Source organism: Aulonocara sp. 'chitande type north' Nkhata Bay, linkage group LG14 (assembly GCF_057382095.1).
Source record: "Aulonocara sp. 'chitande type north' Nkhata Bay isolate Kocher_YH1m ecotype deep benthic linkage group LG14, A_spYH_male_GT1.1, whole genome shotgun sequence".
NCBI classification, from domain to species: Eukaryota; Metazoa; Chordata; class Actinopteri; order Cichliformes; family Cichlidae; genus Aulonocara; species Aulonocara sp. 'chitande type north' Nkhata Bay.
The window spans coordinates 27909577-27930472 of NC_141357.1; the positions used below are offsets into that span (position 1 = coordinate 27909577).

Sequence of the window (20896 nt, forward strand, 5' to 3'; positions counted from 1 at the left end):
GTGCACTATGAATTTATACTGAAAATATATTGTTATAAAAAATGCATGAATCACAATATTAAGTTGCGTGAAGGCATACATTTTCTTTGCTAAATAACAATAATCATGATGGATTTCATATAGGAAACGAGAGGCTGTAGCTCTGGAGAAACTGCTCATACTTTATCATAAAATAATGACACAAAAAAGGTTTCCATATTGGAGTCAACTCACTTACTATGACACATAGCTGTGCATAGTGTGGCATGTTGCACAGACGCAGGACTCAGAAACAGAACCACAGGGGTCGAGTGAGAATGCTTCCTGCACGGGGTCACAATACAAGGGTAGCGTGTTATGTAAGTGTCTCCCTGGTCCTGCTACCCGCTATGCATAATGAATGCCCCAGACATGCTTTGTCTATTGAAATTGAATACAAACTAACAAGGGTTTCTCTTACATGGCTGCCCAGGCTGGGCCCTAATTCAATATGTGTAAAAGCATTCGGCTATTGTTTTGCCTGTAGCTTGGATCAAAGCCATGAAAGCAACCAAAAGGGAAGCTCAAATATTCAGCCCTGCAGCACCTTGTTAAAGGAATAATTCACAAAAATGCTGCATCTTACTGTGTAAGAGCTTTGTGCTAAAGCCCCAAATCCACAGAGTTTGTGAATAATGCTTAATTATGCTAGATATTACAGATATGTTCAGTAAAAACATCTGTCACAAGACAATAATGTCCAGAGTTTGTTCGAAATATTGTAATAACATAACAGGAAAATGTATCGTTGAAAGGGGAAATTCAGCCTGTCTGAAACTTTACACTCTGCAGTTAAGTGTCACATGGCAACAACAACCACAACAACACAAAGTTGTTGACCCTGTTGGGAAGCTACTCATGTCAGGATGCTGTAACACCGCATATCAAGTTAATGAAACCAGGTTTAGAGAGGGAAGTGCATTTACACATCTCATTAGCCAGCTGTCTGTTATTATTTGAGTGGCTTCAGATGCTTTGTGACTTGGCGTGTGCTTCCTCTTCCTCACTGACACTGGAGCTGGATGTAGGTTCAGAGAGTTCCTCAACCTAATACAGTCCACAACACCACAACATTTTATTTTTAAGTAATTAACTTAAAGAAATAAAATGTTGTGGATTGACGCTAAATCCAGTGTCTTTAGTGTAAAAGTGCAAGCGCCACACGTAAGGTAATGCATCAGCATATTTCACAAGTAAGCCCTGTGTGTGAAAAGCCCTAGATGGTTTCTAATGCCTTCTGACATCAATTATTGAAAAGCTCCTCTGCACTGTCAACTGGGCCCTTATGTCTCTGCAGCTTTACAGAACAGTCTGTGCTTGTTTCATTCTTTCAGTTTCTGTTCTTTTCTGTAAAAGTGGACTTTAAATACTTTTTTTCAAGGTCACGTGTTTCTGCATAATTGTATTCTTTATGTAAATGTGCATAATATCTATTTATAAGAACTGATCTAACTAATTTCTTTTACTAAACAAAGCCATTTTTAACTTCCATTTAGAGCCCGGATGGAAACGTAGTGGTGAGGAGTCACGCTCGTGTGTCCTCCCTCACCCTGAAGTATGTCAAGTATACAGATGCTGGTCAGTACCTCTGCACAGCACACAGCGTCATCGGAGAGGATTATCAAACAGCATATATGGAGGTCCGCTGTAAGTGTTTCCCTCTGTCTTTATACAAGTGTTTAGCCCTACAAAATGAGTACACTCATGCACTAGTCATTAAAAAAAATAGCACTGCAAGTCACTATGACTATTTATAACTGAACTGTTAAATAACACCTGAAATGGATTGACAGGTTGTATCCGTTTTTATTTCCTAGATACTCCTAAGATAAATGGTACTGTGGCAGTGTATACCTGGGAGGGGAATCCTGCCAATATCAGCTGTGAGGTCAAAGCTCATCCCAGTGATGTCTCTATTGTGTGGCTGAGAGACGGGTTGCAGCTCCCCAACTCAAACACCACCAACATTAAGATCTTCAGGACTCCCTCAGCCAGCTTCCTGCAGGTACGAACACCCGTGTCACACCATGACTTAATCCCTCTTTCTATCTCTCTAATGAATGTACATATACACACAGTGTGCACAAACACACACTCTGAACCCCATGTGTCATCAAGATTTCATGAGCACAGACTTGAAGTGTAGGGTTTTCTTTCAGCTTCATTGTTGGGAAAAAAAAATCTCATGAATAATTCAGCAGCAGGAGAGCTCACAGCAACAAATAAAAATAGGCTACTCTAATGGACAAACAAAAAGGTCACCTTCAGTGTTTGACACACAAGTTAGTTCATCTGTTTTGGTACACTGCCCTTCGTATATTTACTGCTTTATTCCCCCCCCCCCTCCAGATAACCCCCGAGTCTGAAAATGACTTTGGAAGCTATAACTGCACTGCTTCAAATGAGATGGGCACAGAGTCCAAGGAGTTCCTGCTCATTCAGGCTGGTCAGTGGCAATGCTGTGATTCAAAATCCATTCTTACTTTGCATTTATAGTGTTTGTGCCAAGATTTTCAGCATAATTAAAATTTGAAAACAAAAAACAAGCAGCCTTATATGTGATCGTGATTCAGTAACAGCTTAAAAATGATGAGTAGGTAAATTTCATTAGATCACATAGTAGTTTTTGTTTCAGGTTTTTTAAGGCTTCGGGAACAGATTTTATTTTATTTTTTTGTTATCCATGATCAAATCGCATTAGACCAAAACATCCACCATGACGTGAGATTACACAGATCAGTGTTTGTATCGATGGCTGATAAATTGATTAAGATGAAAAGAATGTGTAACCTACATGATAATGTAATGTTCCCTCTGGTTATTCTACAACTAAACTTTACCTCAACCTCTCACCACTAACATTGCACTGTTTGCAGTATAAAGTAAAAGACTTTTTTATATTAAGGTATAGCATTTTATTGTAACATGGACCTACACCATAGACTTCCCAGACAAATGTACCATTAGGCAAATGGAACAGAGAGCAGAGAGATAATGCCACTCTTAAGCCACAATCAGAAGTGAATTAATTGAAAACACTACATTGTTCACTCAGAGCCGAACATGGGCAACCACAGTAATTACAGTGTGCCTTTTAATTTAGAAGATCAAAGTGATGCAATACAAAACTACTCACACTAGAGTTTGTGAGTTCAGAACAGCCACCATTATTCAGATGTGGACAATCACAGTAGGTTAAATACTTTTAAATAATGTAATTTTCTCTTAAATAAGCCTTTCATTGCTGGCTGAAACAAAGTAAACCTTTTTTAACAAAGGCAGACTGTAAATGAAGAACTAATTGTCTAATCATTGTGTACATCACAGGATGGATCCTTTTTTATTTTCTAAACTTTAATCAAAGTACAATTACAGAAGTCTTTGAACTAGCTTTTGCATATTCTTCAGTTTTAATATTCACTTTAAATTTAAAGATTAAGCTTTGCTTAACTCACTGCAAGGTCTTTGAATCTATGAAATCTCCTTTTCCAATTTAAAGTTTTATCAAACTCAACAGTCTCTCAGAACTTTTGGTCTTTTCAAACATCCAACCAGGCACTTACTGTTTTTTTTAGTGGTTTTCTTTCTGGAGTTATCATCTTTAGGGCTGACTTGGGAATGGTTTGTTCTTGAATCTGTTGGTCATAAGGAGCTTTTAAATGTTTTTTCCTGCCTTTTATTTTCTGAAACGATGTCAGTAGTGTACAGAATTCAGTAGAAGAGAACCAGACTTACTGTCACGATAAATCACAGATTTCTTACGAAGATGAAGCGGTTTTTAGATGCACTGTGGGGTCATTAGGAGCCGTGGGCTCATTCTGTTACTCTGATATAGCAATGGAGTCTGACAATGCTGGTGTGCTGCAATCTTAAAGTTTTTATTGTAACTGCACTGATTTTTTCCCCCTCACAGAGGTTCCGTCAACTCCATCCATCGTGGAGGTGAGGCCATTCTCCACCACAGCACTGATCCAGTTTCAGGAGCCTGAATCCACTGGAGGCGTTCCTGTCCTCAAATATAGAGCTCAGTGGAGGATGCGTGGCAGAGGCAGCTGGGTGCAGAAAGTCTATGAAGTCCAAGATGGTAATAACACAGAAACATGATTGTGATGTTTGTTTGTTCTTTAATGTCTAACTACATTTTTTTTTAAATATCCAAGTACAATTCAAATAGATAGAAATACATATTAATGTTAAAAATGTTAATTAGATTTTTCACATTTTGTTAAATCATATCAGTAAAGATGACCTGTATTAAAGGAAGGAAGGTTAAAAGGCTGTGTGAACGTGATTTCTTTTCGTTTTGACAAATATGTCCATATATGCACTAAAACGTAATTTAGAGTTGTTGATACCCTCGACACAGAAACATGGCTTGGTCATGAAGTCACAAAAGGGAGAGCAGCCAAACTAGGTCATGTATGACAAAATAAATTTGGATCCCTACAGTTGTTTGGACACATACTGTAAGACGTTGAAAATATTTATTTAAATAAAAACAACAGCCTTATATGGCCTCATTATTATTTTGATATCACAGATCAGGATAAAAGAGTCCATTTCTGACTGTGTTGTACTAGATTGGGCTGGCATATTAGTGCCATAGCACAAACTGATGCACAAGAATCAACTGCTATCAGCCAAATCTATTAAATTTAGGTATGAGAAAGTCAGCAAACATTAGAATAGATGACTTGTAGTTCACACTTTGTCTAGCTTTATGCTGACCACTGCCAGCAAAACTGAAGAAAAAGCACCAGCTGTCAGTCTCACGCAGTCCTGGTTTAGATGTCTCACGTGAAACTCAATTATATCGTCTGGAACACCCTCATGTCTGCACTTACAGCCTTGTTTTTTGTTACAGATACAGCAGTGGGTCCTGCACAGTGAAGGCAGGAAAGTCTTTCGTGTTTCCTGTAGAAACATGATAATTCAAAATGGTGAAATCATGAAATTAAGGTCAGACTAGGAAAACTGACCAACTCACAGTACAGACATAGCAAAGACTACACAGTGCACATCTCTGCCCTGTACAGTGTGGTCGGACAGAGTTTTAAGAGCAGTGGTAACAATGACTCCTTTCCTCTGGTGTTTGTTTCCCCTAAATGTCTCCTACAAAGTAAAATACAAAAGTTAATGATTATTTCTAAGAAATAGGTATGAATTTAGTTTTTTTGTTTTAACCTACAAGTCACCCCTTTAGAAAGGAATTGAACACGGAAGTGTACATAAAAGCAATATAATTTATATAAAAAGCTTGATCAAAAGCAATCATCATCCCAAAAGGGATCATTACATTTAAGATGACAGTGCAACATATAAAACAGCTGTCACTGTTTGTCTAGTTTTAGACCAACTCTAAATATATTCATCAGTTTTTCAAACATTGTTGGAATGAAATGCGAATTGAGCTAATCGGTGTTTGCTTGGGCAGCAACGAATTATGCATATATTGTTGGAACAGGAGATCTGTTTGTTTTAGTGCTCACCAAAATGATCATGGTGTTCTGCTGTTGTAACAGGCTCCATCGGTGAGGTAACAGTCACAGGCCTGAAGCCAGACACGAGCTACGAAGTGAAGTTGTCAGCCGTCAACGGCAAGGGTGAAGGTGAAAGCTGCAACGCTGCGTTCTTGAAGACGGAGCCTGTTCGTAAGTGGCACATGTTACAGTTTACAGCATGCTGTAATGCTTTTAGTATACCTCTCTGACCTCTTGTCTCCACAAACATATTACCTTCAGTCTCTCTATAAAAACTCGCTGAAGAGTTGGTCCTAAGACTGTTTGGATGATGCCACAAAAGCTTTCACCTGTCTCCTTTCATTCCATGTATGTCTTTTTAAAACCGCTTTTACGTCTCTACGAAGCAGCTCTCTGACCTTCTTGCTTTTATTTGATTTTTCTAGTTCATGAAATACTTCTGCCATAACCAAATCTTTAAAGCCAGATTGCTTGTTTTTACATATGGAATTAAATACTGATTTCATCACATAGGTATCATTTAGAGCCATCTGCACAGTTGCTTCAGATATCCTGTTTTAAAGCCATGTTTCAAGCCCATCATGTCATTATATTGACTTGCAAACCCTGAAGTGTGATTTCATCCTTCTGTAGAAGCCAGCATGCAGTGAAACCTCAACACATTAGTTAGTTTTTAGCGCCCTCTGTTGTTTGGCAATAGATGTTTTTTGAGGGAGTGCTGGTATGATTTATATATTGTCTGTGTACTGATCATCTCTCCTTCTATTTTATCATTCTTAATCATTGATTTTTTTTATCCATTTGCTCTTCTGTCTGTTGTATTCATCAGGCCACACTTACAACAGTAAGTGATTCATTTAAAATGCATTAATTAAAAACATTAAAAAGATAGCTTTATAGTTGTGTATATATATTGCTATTGAATTGACTTAAACCCCTTCTCTCTTTTTTTTTTAGAACTAAGATCATAATTAAAGGCCAGATCATTAACATTTAGTCATAGTAATTGATAAAACTGAACAAATGTCATATAGGTTTGCTGAAATATCAAATGCGATAGAGGTTTGCTGAAATATTTACATAAAATACTGTCAGAAGAACATCACTTCAAGCTACCTTTTTAGACCGTAAAGTGGCCTTTCATTTTCATGGAGGCTGGCTCTGTCTCCCTACTTTAAATGTGGCAATCATTTCCTAAAATGATTTGTTTTTCTTCCTTTCTGGAGCCATCTGACAGAAATGTGTCTTCCTGATTTCTTCAGTGAAGTGTTATTAGAGATTCAGGTGGTCATTTGTGCAGACAAGTGATTCTGATTGCCTTTCTTCTCTTTTATGTCCCTAGACGGCATTTTTCATTTTTTCACTGAAGACACAGGTTTGTTCTGTAGTGGGGATAATAGAAGATTAGTTTTTACTGCTGTAGCTGTTTCTTACCCAACAGGATAACCCATCACCCCTACTGATTAGCAGTGTTTGTAATCCCGCTTAAGTATTTCAAAAGGTGTATCGTTTTCGAGAAACTGTGACCTATAATGTCATGGCCATCAATGCAAACTCCTCCGTCTGTAACATAGACCGATTAGGTTTTTAATTTTACTTGCATCCCATGAGTTTACAGCTGATTTATCCCATTAGTATTAATATAATTTTGATGTGCAGCATGTGAATTAATTGGCTTAATGCAAGTATGAGGAATCCGAGCCAAATCTCTGCATTTCAAAAGCTGCACATTTTCTCTCTGGCTTCAGCTGTTTGGTGTAGTTTGGGAATGTTTACACTCGGATTAGGCCCATCAGCAGTGATTAATCAGTTAGCTGCAAATTGTCGAGAGCATAAAGCTGCTAGATGTCTTCTGCACTTTTCTCATTTAGAATCCAAACAGAGGAATCCCTGTGCAGCTTGTCAGCATGTGGAGCTGTGATTTATTATTTATCAGTATTGGTTTGTCTTTGGGTCACTTCAGTTTTCTATCCTCAACCTGTATCTGTGTTTTGTTGTCTGTTATGCCTTTCATGCTCTTCCTCCTCTTTCAACCACTCACATGTGTCATTTTATGTCTCTGCGACTGTTATTTGGCTTGCATGTTGCTGATGATTCCCTCCACTCTGCAGAAGGTAACTTTCTGTTGCAGATTCCTGACTGACGATTCCTAACTTGAACTAAAGAATTCAGCAGATAAAACAGCACATAGTTTGCTTCTGCGGTCGTGTAACACATTAATCAGTCATCTAGACATTTGCCTGAGCAAGATAAATGTAAACGTAGAGAACGAGAATGTATTTATTGTTTAAATAACAGTCAGCAGTGTTTACTGTTAGCTTCACTTACATAGTATTGATAGCCTGTCACCTGAGGGATGTTACCATTCTTACTTATAGGATGTGTTGCTATAAATCAAGTGTAATAAACATAGTCAGTATCTTCCAGCCATCCCACAAAATACTCATCCTTGCAGCAGGCTTGCTGGTATATATTTTCTATATTTTCTTAATCTTATTTAACCTGAGGCTTAAACAGCTTAGACTTTATCTAATCCTGAATGTTAACCACTGTGCACATCTTTCTTGTTACCTGTTTGTAAGTGCATTAACCTTTAGAGCTTCAATAATTTGTTGATTAATCAAATATCTGAGACAAAACAAATCAGCAGCCACGTTCAGTGTTCCAGCTCATCAAATTTGAATGTTTTCTGAGATTTCTGACAGTAAACTGAAATTTAGAGTTTAGACAAGATATTTGACTTTACCTTATACTTTGGAAACTTGTGACAGACACTTATGAATACAAACCATTCCTGAAATGTATTTAGACTGTTAGTTACCAGAAATACAGGATTAATTGTTTACTTCTCCATCAGCTCATAGCTGATGATTCGGCTCCACTTAGTAACCCTGGATGAAACACTAGAATATTTTTAGGTCACTGAAATCAGTCTGTAGTTCTATTTTAAGCAATTGGAAAAATGATATATGTGTACTGTGGCAGAACTCAATAGTTTAGGTTGTAAAACAAACAAAGGACGTCCAGTTTTCAATTACATATCAGGTAGCCTTTATGTGATGCTAATGCATAAATTCAGTGGTTTCATTTGATGCAGAACATTTTAATTTTTTAATCTATCTGGAAAGAGAGTTTCAACTGCCCCCCAGGACCTCCACCCTGTCAGCAATGGACACAAAAAGATGTCAGAAAAATTAATTTGAATAAATTTAAATTATGTTGACTACATTTATATTAGACTTAATTGGTGTTTGTTATGTAATCAGTGTTTAATAGATAAATGATTACAGGTTTAAGACAGACAAGACATATGTTAGTATAATTCTGTGCGATTTCCATGCCAGTAGGTACAACTATACAACAATTAAAGACAAACCCTGTTATTGTGCTGGAACTTGGCAATCTTATATACGTATTCTTAGTTAATGATAAATAACTCTTTAGCCTGAAGCCTGGTGCGATGTCCATCTGCCAATTGATGTCACTCAGCAACAGCAGCAACACACAGCAACTCTGATGAAACAGATAAGCATGCGGCTGTGTGTCATTCACTAATTAGTAACACAAGCCACCCTTAGGAGAGCGTTTAAGGGAGGTTAAGTGACCTAAAAGGTCAACAATAAGGAGAGCATCCAAGATCAAACTTTGGACTGAAAGTTTTCTTTTTCCTTTATTTCAAAATGGAAAAGTGGACTGACAGAGCTGCCTCTTTCAAAGAAATAACCCTCTAGCTCGCTGCACCTCTTGAAATGAGCCATTAAATGACCTCCATCTTGCTCCTGTGTCCCTGTAGGGAATCCTAATCCTCCTAAACTTGAAGGAGCACTTCAACGTAAAGGCAACTCCCTCAGAGTGAGCTGGATCAAGCAGGATGATGGCGGCTCTCCCATCTTACATTATCTTATCCGTTATAAACCAGTGAGTATGAGGATTAAAGAGCAATTGCTCCTTCTCAACTAAGGCACCTGCTTTGATAACTGATTTAATCATTTAAGTAAAACGATGAAATATTCTCTGAACATTTACTGCTTTACATAGTCTTAAGATTGCTTTTTTTGTGGGTTTTAGAATGGCATGTGCGTTTTACGCTATTTTATATGCCAAAAATTTGATCAGTAACTCTTGATCGAGTACTTAATCGTCAGTGAAAGCAGTAATTTAGTTGCAGCGGTAATAATGATTCTACCAAATCCTTGTAGTTTCAAAAGCACTGCAAAAAATTTTTAATTCTGTGATTTTCAAGCTGTTGTTAGGGCTGAAATTGTTATTTAATACCTGGTTTGTTGACAGAAAATAGAAAAACTTCTCATATTCTCATAATGAATGAATTATGTTTTGGCCAAACAGACACAAATTTTGATTGCTCCGAGCTCTTACAGGTGTTTTTGGAGCAATTTGAAAACATGCTTAAAAATTTCACCTTCACAAGACCAAATAAAGTTTCAACCCTGAATGCATGCACTGTATTTATCTGTGTCTCCTTAGGTGCAGTCTTCAGAGTGGAAACCAGAAATCCGGCTGCCCAGTGTCAGTGATCACATAGTTCTCAGTGGGTTAGAGTGGGACACAGAGTACAACATCTATGTGGTGGCAGAGAATCAGAAGGGCAAGTCTCAGCCAGCAACCATGTCCTTCAGGACTTCGTCAGAGCCAGAGGCCATCCCAGGTAGCGTACCTGCCCCCGGTCACTCACACTAATGTGGAACTAAACAGCCAGAAACCTGAGGAGCCAAACTCAAACCTGAAAACCAGAGCAGCTTGTTCTATTTTTAAATCTGGAGCGCTGACGGGTGAATGACAACTAAATAAATCTATAGAAAAAATAAATAGATTTCGTGGACGGCGGTGAGCCAAAAATGATTTTCCGGCTGAATTTTCTCACTTTAAAGTTTTGACAGCCCTCACTAAATGAGCTTGAGTTTGTGCTTGCAGATCTGGCACACACACTCACACAGAGGATAAAATGATCTCCTCTGAATGTCTGTAGCTTTGTTTACCGTTAATGTGGATAGTTTGTCTCTGTCTGGTTGGAGCTTTTAAAATGACCCTCAGTAACCGCTGATTAACACGTATGTTGAATTCTTAACTGCAGCTGAAGGTTCTTTACTAACCGTGCCGAAACCTACACAGCCTGTCAAATTCTCTTTAGGTGATAGACACACTTGAGTACCTCACTGAAACATCACAGCAGGCCATTATGTTTCCTCTCACTTTTTTCCTAATTCATTCTCCAAACTAAAGCATTTTCCACTCACCCACCACTGAGTCACCATCTAGTCGACATGGTGTAGTTTTCCTCTTTTGTGCTGTGCTTTTGCTTTGATGTGTTGCTGTTTTTTTTCCCCTTTTTCAATACAAGAAATCAGTTTCTTCGTCTTTTTTTTTCCACTTTTGGTTTTCAGACCTGACACATTTTCACTTTCTCTCTTCCTCTGTTTTCCCCGCCCTTCTCTTTTTCTCCCCCTCTTTGTTCCGTTTCATTTCTCCCCCTCTTCCTTTATTATCTTTCCCCCTTCTCTCTTTATCCCCTCTTTCTCTCTCAATGTTCCTGCTCTCTTGCCTGGTCCTGGACATTGGTGTGGTGGACCACGTGAACATTTTCGTCCCGACCTGTGTGCATTTTGGTGTGGTCTGGGTTGTGCTGTCCCCACCCACAGCCACTCAGGGCTGCTCATCTGTGACATACACTTTGGTATCACTCATCATGTCCCTCATCACTGTTCTCCTGCTCTCATAGTTTTCGTGAGGAAATTCACACCATTACTGTAGAGGAGAGCTTGCCTTCTCTCTGGCTGTCTTTCTGGACACTTTCACTCACTTACAACAGACTTTGTCCATGACAGATGTGTCTCTGTTATGGGTGAGGAAAAGAGTGCTGTGTTGTTTCAGAACAGACCAGACAGACATGTTGAACCAAAGGCAGTGGAAATCCTCCACCTCCCACAGTTTCATACTGCTCAGCATTAGCACTGCTAGTCATCAGCACTAGACAAGAGAGACAGAGAAGAGTGCCAGTTTACAGTGATGAACAATAGTAGATTTTTTTCAAGTAGCATTAGAACAGAGTGAAGGCTGACTGCTGGACCTGTGTGTTTACATAAGCACTGTATTATATTGTTTAATAGCTCACAAAATTCTGCATAATGTAAAGGTTTGTAATATTAACGTTTACACAATTAAGGTCATAAAATGGGGAAACAATTGTTTATATTGGCACAGACTGACAAGCCACTTAAAGAATGATCAAACAACAACCTATTTTTATGCGGACTACTAAGATAAATGTCCAGATATTCCTCCAGCATGTAATGTTTCGCAAGTGTCATCAGCAATAGTCATTTTTATACGTACGTAATTGGGATGCTTTACTCAGATGTATAGATCTTGTTTACATGTTAATTACCTGCAGAGTTAAATGTATATTTTAGAGTAATTTCTGCTAAATCAAAGTTGATATTACCCAAACAGTGACAATACATCACTGCTTTTAAATCTGGGAAAAGCCTGACATTCATTTTCTGTGCACAGATTATTCCACATGTCTGGGTAACTAGCAGCACACTGTATGCTTTGGTTTGCTCTTCTTTCTACTACCAAATAAATGGGTTGAATATATATTTATACTTTTCGTTTTTTTATGCACAGCTTCATGCATATCAAATCTTCAGTATGCCTCATAATTAGAAATGAAGTCATATAAATAATTAAAGTCTGACAGCACAGTCGATACAAACGACACATAGCATCTAAAGTTGTGCTGAGCCATCTAGAACCTATCAGTGCTCATAGCAGGTGAGTTGTTTCTGTTTTATGGAAGTATTTGTGGTTACAGTAACACGTCAGCACTTTATTTAGTTGTTCATGGTTTCTGTAAAAGTGTGTCCTGCTACGTTAGTTCAGCGCCCTCCTTTTCTCATCTCTTGTGTGGCAGATTTAAGTGAAGAGTCTCCGCTCTCCATGGGCATCATGCTCTGGGCAGGAATCCTCGTTGTAGTATTTATACTCCTGCTCCTGGCTGTGGATGTCACCTGTTACTTTGTTAACAAATGTGGCCTCATCATGTGTCTCTGCGGCAAGTCAGGCACAGGGACCAAAGGGCACAACTTAGAGGAGGGCAAGGCAGCCTTCATGTGAGTATCAGACTGTATATTTACATACATGTTGTCTGGGTCTTTTAAACTGATGTATTTGATGGCACACATATGATGTCTAATTTATGTTCAAAGTTAAAAATGTGGAACCAGAGAGATTGTTTCAACTCAGCGTATGCATATCTTCATTTTAAGATTGGATCAGATGATTGGATCTCTTACATGTGTAATGTGAGATGGTTATATACAACTTTGCACCAAACAACAACAGGACTGAGCAACTAGCTAGTGGAAAAGGTAGACTGTATATAAAAGACTAATGTAGCTTTTGGTTTTTAAAAGCAAAGCCAACATTGATTCAAGTGCTTTAAATCTGCGTTATTTCCAGTAGCCTGAGGATAAGTGATCTGTTACTAAAAAGTCTTTGTAGAGGCAAATGGGAAAACTTTTGGCTCTTATTCTTTGTGACCTCAGTCAACAGTTTTACTTTAAGGTTTTGTTACTTCTTTTACAAAAGGGTGGTTTCAGGGTGACTGTGTCCAGATTTTCTGTAATGTCTATGGGTGAGCATAGAGGAGATAAAGACACATCAGGAGTTGGTGCAGAATAAAACGGCTAAACGCAGAGTTAATATTGGATGTAACAGTCAGACAACCTGACACAAGCACTCTCACCATATCAGCTTTATAAAGTGATTATTAGGGCTGTGTCAGATCATATCATAATGCCATTGCTATAGCAACGCATGCTTATGTTCCCTAGTATGCTCAACAAAAAGACAAACCAAGTCATGTCAGACAGCCAAAGCCACCTCTGCCTCGAATAAACATTTAGCTCAAAATGCGCTACTTCAACATCCTCCAGCAAAGCACTTTGCAAAATGGTTAAGGTACACACAACAAACTTGTTTCATTACTTCAGGTAAAAATGCAGGGAATCATGCAGGGAGAAGATACAAGCAGCTGGTGATGTACGCCACAGTCACTATTTAAAGTCTGTATAACAGGAAGAGCAAGTGGTGGATAGAAATGACTGATGTGGTTACATATTGTACCTAACTTACAAAATCCCAGATAGAAAATAATTTTCAGTTTTGTTGTAAGCAGGTCTGTGGGTAATAAGAAAGACAAAATTAAGAAGATTCTTTGTAGAAATGTGATGTGTTTGAGGGTTTTATTTATCTTCCAATTTACCTTTTGTTTGCGTTTTAAATAAGCCGACCTCAGCTTAGAATAACTGGCCTTCCCACATTTCCCAGAAGGCCTTTCAGGAATGAACTCTGAAGATTACTTAGAATTTTAGCTGAAGGTTTTATTTTATTTTTGGGCTGCTATATCTAGATATATCAAGGGAAGCTTGTGTAATTAAACAATAACTGAGATTGCCTCTTGAGCAAAATAAACATGTATTACAATGTCTAACCAGGCAGTATCTGAAGTACAGCAAGAATACATGAGTCAATAAAATGGCCCCATAGGTAAGATGAAATTTTCCTTCAATGAAACAGATGAGGATGTTTGATTCAAGCGCAGCACTGAATGGATGCTTTCATGTGTACAAAACGGCAGTCGTTTTGAATCATTCTGAGTAAGATGTTGCATTACGTATTGGATTGTTACATTTCATGAGTGCGGTTCCACGAAAGCACAGCCAGATGGATGACTTGACGTTACTTTGTAAGCTTGAAAATAGATGATCACTGTGGGCCGTCTGCTGCTTTTGAATCATCCTTTCTTACTGCCCGCTTGGCCAAAAACAACAGCTTAGCAAGACTGTCTGTGTCTTACAGGAAAGATGAGTCCAAAGAGCCAATAGTGGAAGTCAGAACAGAGGATGAGTGCTCAGCCAATCATAACGCAGCAGGACCCGTAGAGCCGAATGAAACCACACCTCTCACAGAGCCAGAGTAAGTAAACGCTGACACATGGCAAACGGCCTTTTTACCGCTCTGAGCTGTTGTACACTGCACTCCACTTTAAAGAATAATGAATTTATTCAACAGGATATAATTTGACGCTTTACATTATTGAAAAAGTTGAGGTCATTCTTGAGTGGAGTCCATTGGACTGTGTTGCTTTTCTGTTTTTATTCCCTAACCAGAGGGATTGCTGTATTTTGTGTTTCTTCTCCAGCCTTTGGAGATTTTTTCTGTCTCATTGTATGAAGGTTGAAGCAATACCAGTCAAATAAACACAAAGGCTTTAGTCCTCTAGAGTGTGGTCAACTCATGAAGCCATTTGACAATTTCAGCAAGCCATCTCATATCAGCAGTCTGGAAAAAAGTAGATTATGCAGTATGAGATTGCCACTGGTACTGTTTAACCCTAATAGGTGGTTCTTTGTGGTGCTGTAGTTTCCTGCAGGAAGGCTGGTGCCTTTTTTTACTACAGTAGTTTTCCTAGTCAGTGTACTCCATGTTGGTGTGTGTATGGGATGTATCCTTTGATGTCCACTCACAGCATGATGCCCTCTTTTTCTTCTTCTTTCTTTTTCTCACTAGGCTTAAATGTTGCTGTATTTTGTGTTTCTTTTAGTTGCTTTGTCTATGTTTGTGTGAATTTCTAAAGCCAACTAATCCCTCTGCATGCTCTCGTGCGGGCCACCCCTCCTCTTGTCACAGTCACCCTGGTGTCTAGTCTGTGTGTCTCTGTTCTCTCCCTGCTCTCTCAGGAAGGCGGCTTACACTGCTGCTCTGGCACTGGACACCCTCTCCTCCGTAGCCACCAACTCTGACACAGCCACTGCAACAATTGATCCCGCTCAGGACAGCCCCTCTAGTGAAACCACTACCCTCACTTGTAGCCTGTCCACCCCAGCCAACGAACCCTCACCCACCCCTGTCCTGGCTCCGGCCCCGACTCCAGAATCGAACACGGCCCCGCCGCCCCCCCTCGTCTCCACAGCTGCTGTTGAAGCTAAAATGGCCCCGCTAATAGAACAGAGAGGAAGAGATGCCCCAGAAGAACAGGAGAAATTAAACACTCCTCCTTGCACCCCCGAACAGATCAAACCTCAAAAATCTGGGACGCCAATACCACCGAAGCGTAGACACTCTCCTAAACTTGCTGCTCTGAATGCTAAAAGTAGTCCCCCTGTTTCTCCTCTGGCTGTCTCTCCTGTATCTTCCTCTCCCACTTTAGACAACAGGAAACCTGCTCCAAGCCCACCAGTCACTAAACCTCCCACACAGCCAAACACTGTAGCCTTAAATCCAGAGCCACCAGTACAAACTGCCTCATGTCTAGCAACTACTGCCCCTGCACCAGACCCAGATTCAAAACCTACAGCCCCAGATTCCAGTGGGCGTAGCCTTACTGCCTTTAACAAAGACAAAACTGTTGATCAAACTGTTGACAGTACCACGCCCACTGCCAGAGTTGCTACTACTAGTTCACCTGCAGTGATCCACGGTGTTTCTGAAGACCTGGATGCTGTAAACCCTGGTTCTCTAGTTTCAGGCATTCCCTCACCTTTACCTGTTACTCCTATTCCTTCCAATCCTGTCCCTGTGAATCTTGAGGCGTTGCCATCGAACAACCTTCTTATATCAGCGTCAGACACATATGACTTACTGACCCCTGACATGGAGCCCAAAAATGCAGATTTAGACTTAGAGATGATAAACGGGACAGAAAGACCCTCCATGCCCCCCGCAGATCTCATTAGCTTAGACAGCCCACCAGCTGCCCCCTCTCTACCCAATGGAGACGAAGCAGACCCCCCCTCAGGCCCAGTTCTACAGCCATCAGAGACTCTGGCCAAGACTGCTCCTCCTGTCAACGATGAGTACGGCTCCCTCTAGAGGTTTATCTGTGTGTGTGAGTGTGTGTGTGTGCGTGAGTGCGTGTGTGTAACTTGTATACCCATTCATTCACCACCGCATCTTGCCATTGACCACACAATATATAAAATATTGTAATGGTAAATTGTGGTAATGATAATAAGATAGTTATTAGTACAATGTTGTGGATAGAGAAGTGATACGATGCTTTTGTTTTGTTTGTGACCGTTCTCCATTGTGGGGTCTCTATCTTTGCAACATTCACCACAAACGTAGTTAAATCCCTTTCAAGACAAGAAGCTCGTTACATAAATATGGAAATTTGACATGCCATTCATAAGTCTAGGTGTGTTCCTGGTGAGTGACTTAAACAGAGACAATAAAATCATTCTCACGAACAGGTCAGAAAACTAATAAATGAGGTTAAACGCTGTGCACATGAAATACTGCGTATGTTTAAGTCATTTCAAACCATTATTCAAATTCTTCAGTGAGTAGATTTTATCTTAAATGTCACTGAAAAGCCATTGTGTTACATCTTTGATTGCACACGTCATGCTAGTTTGCTCAGGGAGGTGGAGCTAGCACCGGCAGTTTTCTCACATTGTGGGTGAATGTCTACACACCACTTGTGGTGATCAAGTGGGTTTTACCCAGTTTACTCTGACACAGCTTACATACAGTCATTCACTGTCTAGATCACTGGTCTGCAGGGTGTCTTATGCCCAACTACATACCATTCTGGACACAACAGTTAACTGGCATTGTAAATTATCCAAATATAAATAATTAGTTCAGTGAGTTAGTATTGCTGGAGCCAACTAGCGAGGGCCACAGCTCTTAAACATCTGTTGAACTAGTTTTGCACACTGTTAGTTACCATGACAACACGACGTCCCTAACCGAGCCTCATACGATTCCTGTAAAAAGAACCCAACTGGTTAAGCCAGTGTTGAGCTGTTGAGGTGAGTCTTCATGTATCAACATAATAGTTAAAATCAAATTTATAGTAAACTGAATATTTTTTAGGTTTTGAAGAATTTAGGAAGTGATGAAATAACCTTGAGCGTTAGGAAACTTTGACCTTTTACAGGAGGAATAAATAATCAAGAAAATAAATACGAGTGAATGGAGTGATGCAGCCTTAAAAATGCTGTAAACAGATCTTCTGTCTTTCTCAGTGTGCTTTCATTCGTGCCGTCTTATTGATGTCTCCGTGGTTCTTAAAACTTCTTCTGGCATGCTTCCCTTCAGAAGTGAAGAAAGCTCATGCCCCACATCCCACAATTTTTTGCAATCGCTGAAAATAAAATCAGCTTTAATTTGCAAAATAACAGCCAGTAAAGTCATTATTGTTCAACAGCAATTGTATTAAGTTGCAGAAAAAAGAAACGCTTAAATCCAACTTATACGTTGTAAAATCAGTCACTGATTATGTCTGTCAGGAGAACAAAAAAAACACGACTTTCCATCTCTACTGTTCAACTACTCGAGTACCTGAGCGTTGCTCTCATGTCTGAATAAAGTCACAATAAGCAGTTAAGTAAAAGCCATCACTTTAACAGCAGTGTTACATGTCTGCAATGGACCTTTGTTAATCACCACAATGTTTAGTTCTCACTAATTCTACAGCTTCTAACTGTGGTGTTTCTGTGCTCTGAGCAATTAGAAACTGTGCTAATTGCTTTAAAGATGAAAATGGACATCACATACCACAAGCCCAGGGCTAATTTCTCGTCCTACCATTGTCTCTCTGTAGTAGAACTAAAGCAATTAATAGCTAATATTTGCTGTTTCAGTTTAGGCATGCTAGTCGTTACAGGACGCGGTGTATGGGTATGCCATTATCTGTTTATTTTATCTGACTGTTGTCAAGGTGGTGAAGAGGTATGTAAGAAGATATCTAAATACAGTGTCTTCTTACATATTGGGTGAAGATGTCATTGAGAATAAATGGTTTAAACTGTTCAAACAAAGTGTTGTTTGTTCAGATATTTTCTGTTGTCTTGCGTGAGACGTCCCGATTTCTAATTTTGAACTTTGTCTCTTTCCCATTGCAGGAAGATTTTTTCTGATGAGAAGGGCAAACTTGAGGAGGGAGGCTTACCAAACACCCTGATCTCTGCAGAACACAACAGTGTCATACAGACAAATACAGCCGAGAGCAAAGCATGATGGGCCGGGGACATCCCAGCCCTATCCAAAACATTTTGCAGCAGCAGCATCGAGCAAGAAACACTGCAGGAGTTTTTGGTTTCCAGTGCCCTTATCTCCACTCTCAAAACAACACGCGTGTCGATTGGTTAGAGCGCACTTTGACTGTGCTTTCATTTCTGCTCTCATTCATGAAATGTTTACTACACCCAAGGAGTTTATCTGTAGGTCATAAGAGATTTATTTTATTTTTTTATTATTATTTTATTTAACCAGTCAGGAAGATTAAGAACAATCTCTAATTATACAGATCACTTATACATGCATATATATATATATAAAAAATTAGACTCTACTTTCTATTGTGCTTATAGTTTGGACTGCAATTGCGCAAAAGTATTGGATTCTTATGAGAAATGTAAAGGTAAAAAAACAACTGACTATAGAAATTATTTTTCTTATTTTCATGTTCTAATGTTCAAATGTAAACGTTTTTTTCAGCATTTTTTTAAGTTTGACTTCTTTTGTGGCCTAGTCTCATTAAATAGCTTGTTCTGCATGTCTGATCTGCAATTGGTTGTGAAGTTTTGTTTACAAGGTTTACTGTTTCACTTTGTCTGCTACGGGGATGTTTAATCACGCACAGATATATGCTGGCATTGATTAAACATACACTCGAGTTCGGCCTTTGGATTATAGCCATTTTTTATGGTTATATGAAATCCAGGATTAACCCACAGCCAGCTGCAGGGGGGAAAGAGGCTGAGAGAATCCCACAAGTACATGATGTGCATGATTTGATCAGATTTACACCATTTCTGGATCAAATTTATTCAGTCTGTCACTGCCTTACCAGATTGGTAGTTAAAATATTCATTAATAAAATGTATTTGATTTAGAGAAAAACAAAAAGGCGACTCCTTGAACGCTAACAGTCACAGACCAAAAAAACAAACAAACAAACAAACAGGAGGCAGCACAGCTGCTGATTCTCAGCCGCTGGTTGAAGAACTGTGGATCAAGCGAATGTCTTGTGATCTCGAGCTAAATTTGTTTGTTTGGGGGACGACTATGAGAGCTGTAGTTCTTCCTCCCATTTACGCAGATCAAAGGTCTGGCTTCATAGTTTTGAGTTGTGCATTTGAAGCAAAAAAAAAAAAAAAACCATTTAAAAAAGGAAATTTAAAAAAGCATTTTTTGTACTATTTAAAAACTACAAAGATTTCTTTTCTGTTCCTGCCTGCAAGCTTGTGCACTGTGCCTGTGTGTCAATAGATTGTCTTGTCATCAGTTTCTATGATAATCTGCATAGCTTCGTTGTGAGAAATTTAGCCTATTCTTTTTATTTGATGTGTTATTAGAAGAAAAAGTACGATAAATGGACTAATGTGGTCATTATAACACGTGTAGTGTATGAAACTGTCCGTCTCTGGTCACAGCACCATATTATCGCCAGCTGTAGTGAAGGAAGGCGTTTCAAGCCTCGGCATGAATTCAGTCAGTACATCATAACGTATAACTACAAGGCAGATAGACATGCCCGTGTTTGTATGGGGGCAAATAGTGCTCATATTGATTTAATGAGTGTTACCTTTGGGGCTTGCTCTGGAATAATTATACACATTGCTTTTATTTTTTATTTTTTCCCCCAGTTGTTATTCAAGTGTTCTGTAATGTGATCTCTGAAATTCTTTTTTTTTTTAAGTTTTTGTCTTTTTGTACAAAAATCACTCACCAAGAGCGACTGCTTGACGATACCATTGGCAGGAAGCAAGGTGGTCCACCTAAGACAGATGATCATACTTTTTTTTGTACCATCACAAAAATCAGATACAGTTTTAAAGCAGGAATAAAAGAAGATCTTTACTCTCCTTGTACTCCAGTGCTGTCACCAGACCACTTTGCTCTCTCGCCTCTGGATGCTCCTTTTGGTTTTATTGGGTCAAACTCAGAAAATATCTGTTGTGTACAGTCTGAGTGCTAACCCATTTACAAAATAAAATGGTTTCCAAATCTAATTTCGTCCTGTCCCATTTTGTCATTACTTTTATTCACTTTTCCGTTCTTATTTTTCCAGCACAACTTGAATCCGGAACGTGCAGTGACAGATTTCTAACAGTAGATGGCAGAAAGCACCCACTTTTCGGAACCCCTCTTGGTTTCGCCATGTCATAGAAACACAGGACGATTTAGAAAGGTTACAGTGCAAACAGGTTATGTTAGCGCTGGAAGTCCCTCGGGCTAATGCTTCGGATAGATGGGGGAACAAGTAAACATGTGTTACGTAACGCACGCTTGTACAGGAATAAAGTTAGTACTTCCAGTCTGGAGTGTTGGACAAAACTATGTACCAGTGAGGGCTTGATATTTTC

At 39.2% G+C, this 20896-nt stretch overlaps 1 protein-coding gene across 9 annotated transcripts in view; it reads left to right on the forward strand.

The window, feature by feature from the left end:
- The window catches only part of ncam1b (neural cell adhesion molecule 1b), an 83550-nt gene extending 63008 nt beyond the window's left edge, over nt 1-20542 (forward strand). For 6 of the 9 annotated variants that reach the window (XM_086261874.1, XM_086261876.1, XM_086261875.1 and 3 more), the window contains 11 exons: nt 1515-1665; nt 1836-2023; nt 2368-2464; nt 3932-4102; nt 5541-5669; nt 9292-9416; nt 9984-10164; nt 12430-12628; nt 14379-14495; nt 15260-16375; nt 18431-20542. In XM_086261874.1, the coding sequence (XP_086118000.1) occupies nt 1515-1665; nt 1836-2023; nt 2368-2464; nt 3932-4102; nt 5541-5669; nt 9292-9416; nt 9984-10164; nt 12430-12628; nt 14379-14495; nt 15260-16375; nt 18431-18545 (2589 nt within the window). In that variant the 3' untranslated portion in view covers nt 18546-20542. Of the gene's footprint in view, nt 1-1514; nt 1666-1835; nt 2024-2367; nt 2465-3931; nt 4103-5540; nt 5670-6327; nt 6343-6840; nt 6874-7609; nt 7613-9291; nt 9417-9983; nt 10165-12429; nt 12629-14378; nt 14496-15259; nt 16408-18430 lie in introns of all 9 variants that reach the window. The other 3 variants (XM_086261883.1, XM_086261881.1, XM_086261882.1) reach the window with 3 other exon arrangements.
- The last annotated feature ends 354 nt before the right edge of the window (nt 20543-20896 follow it).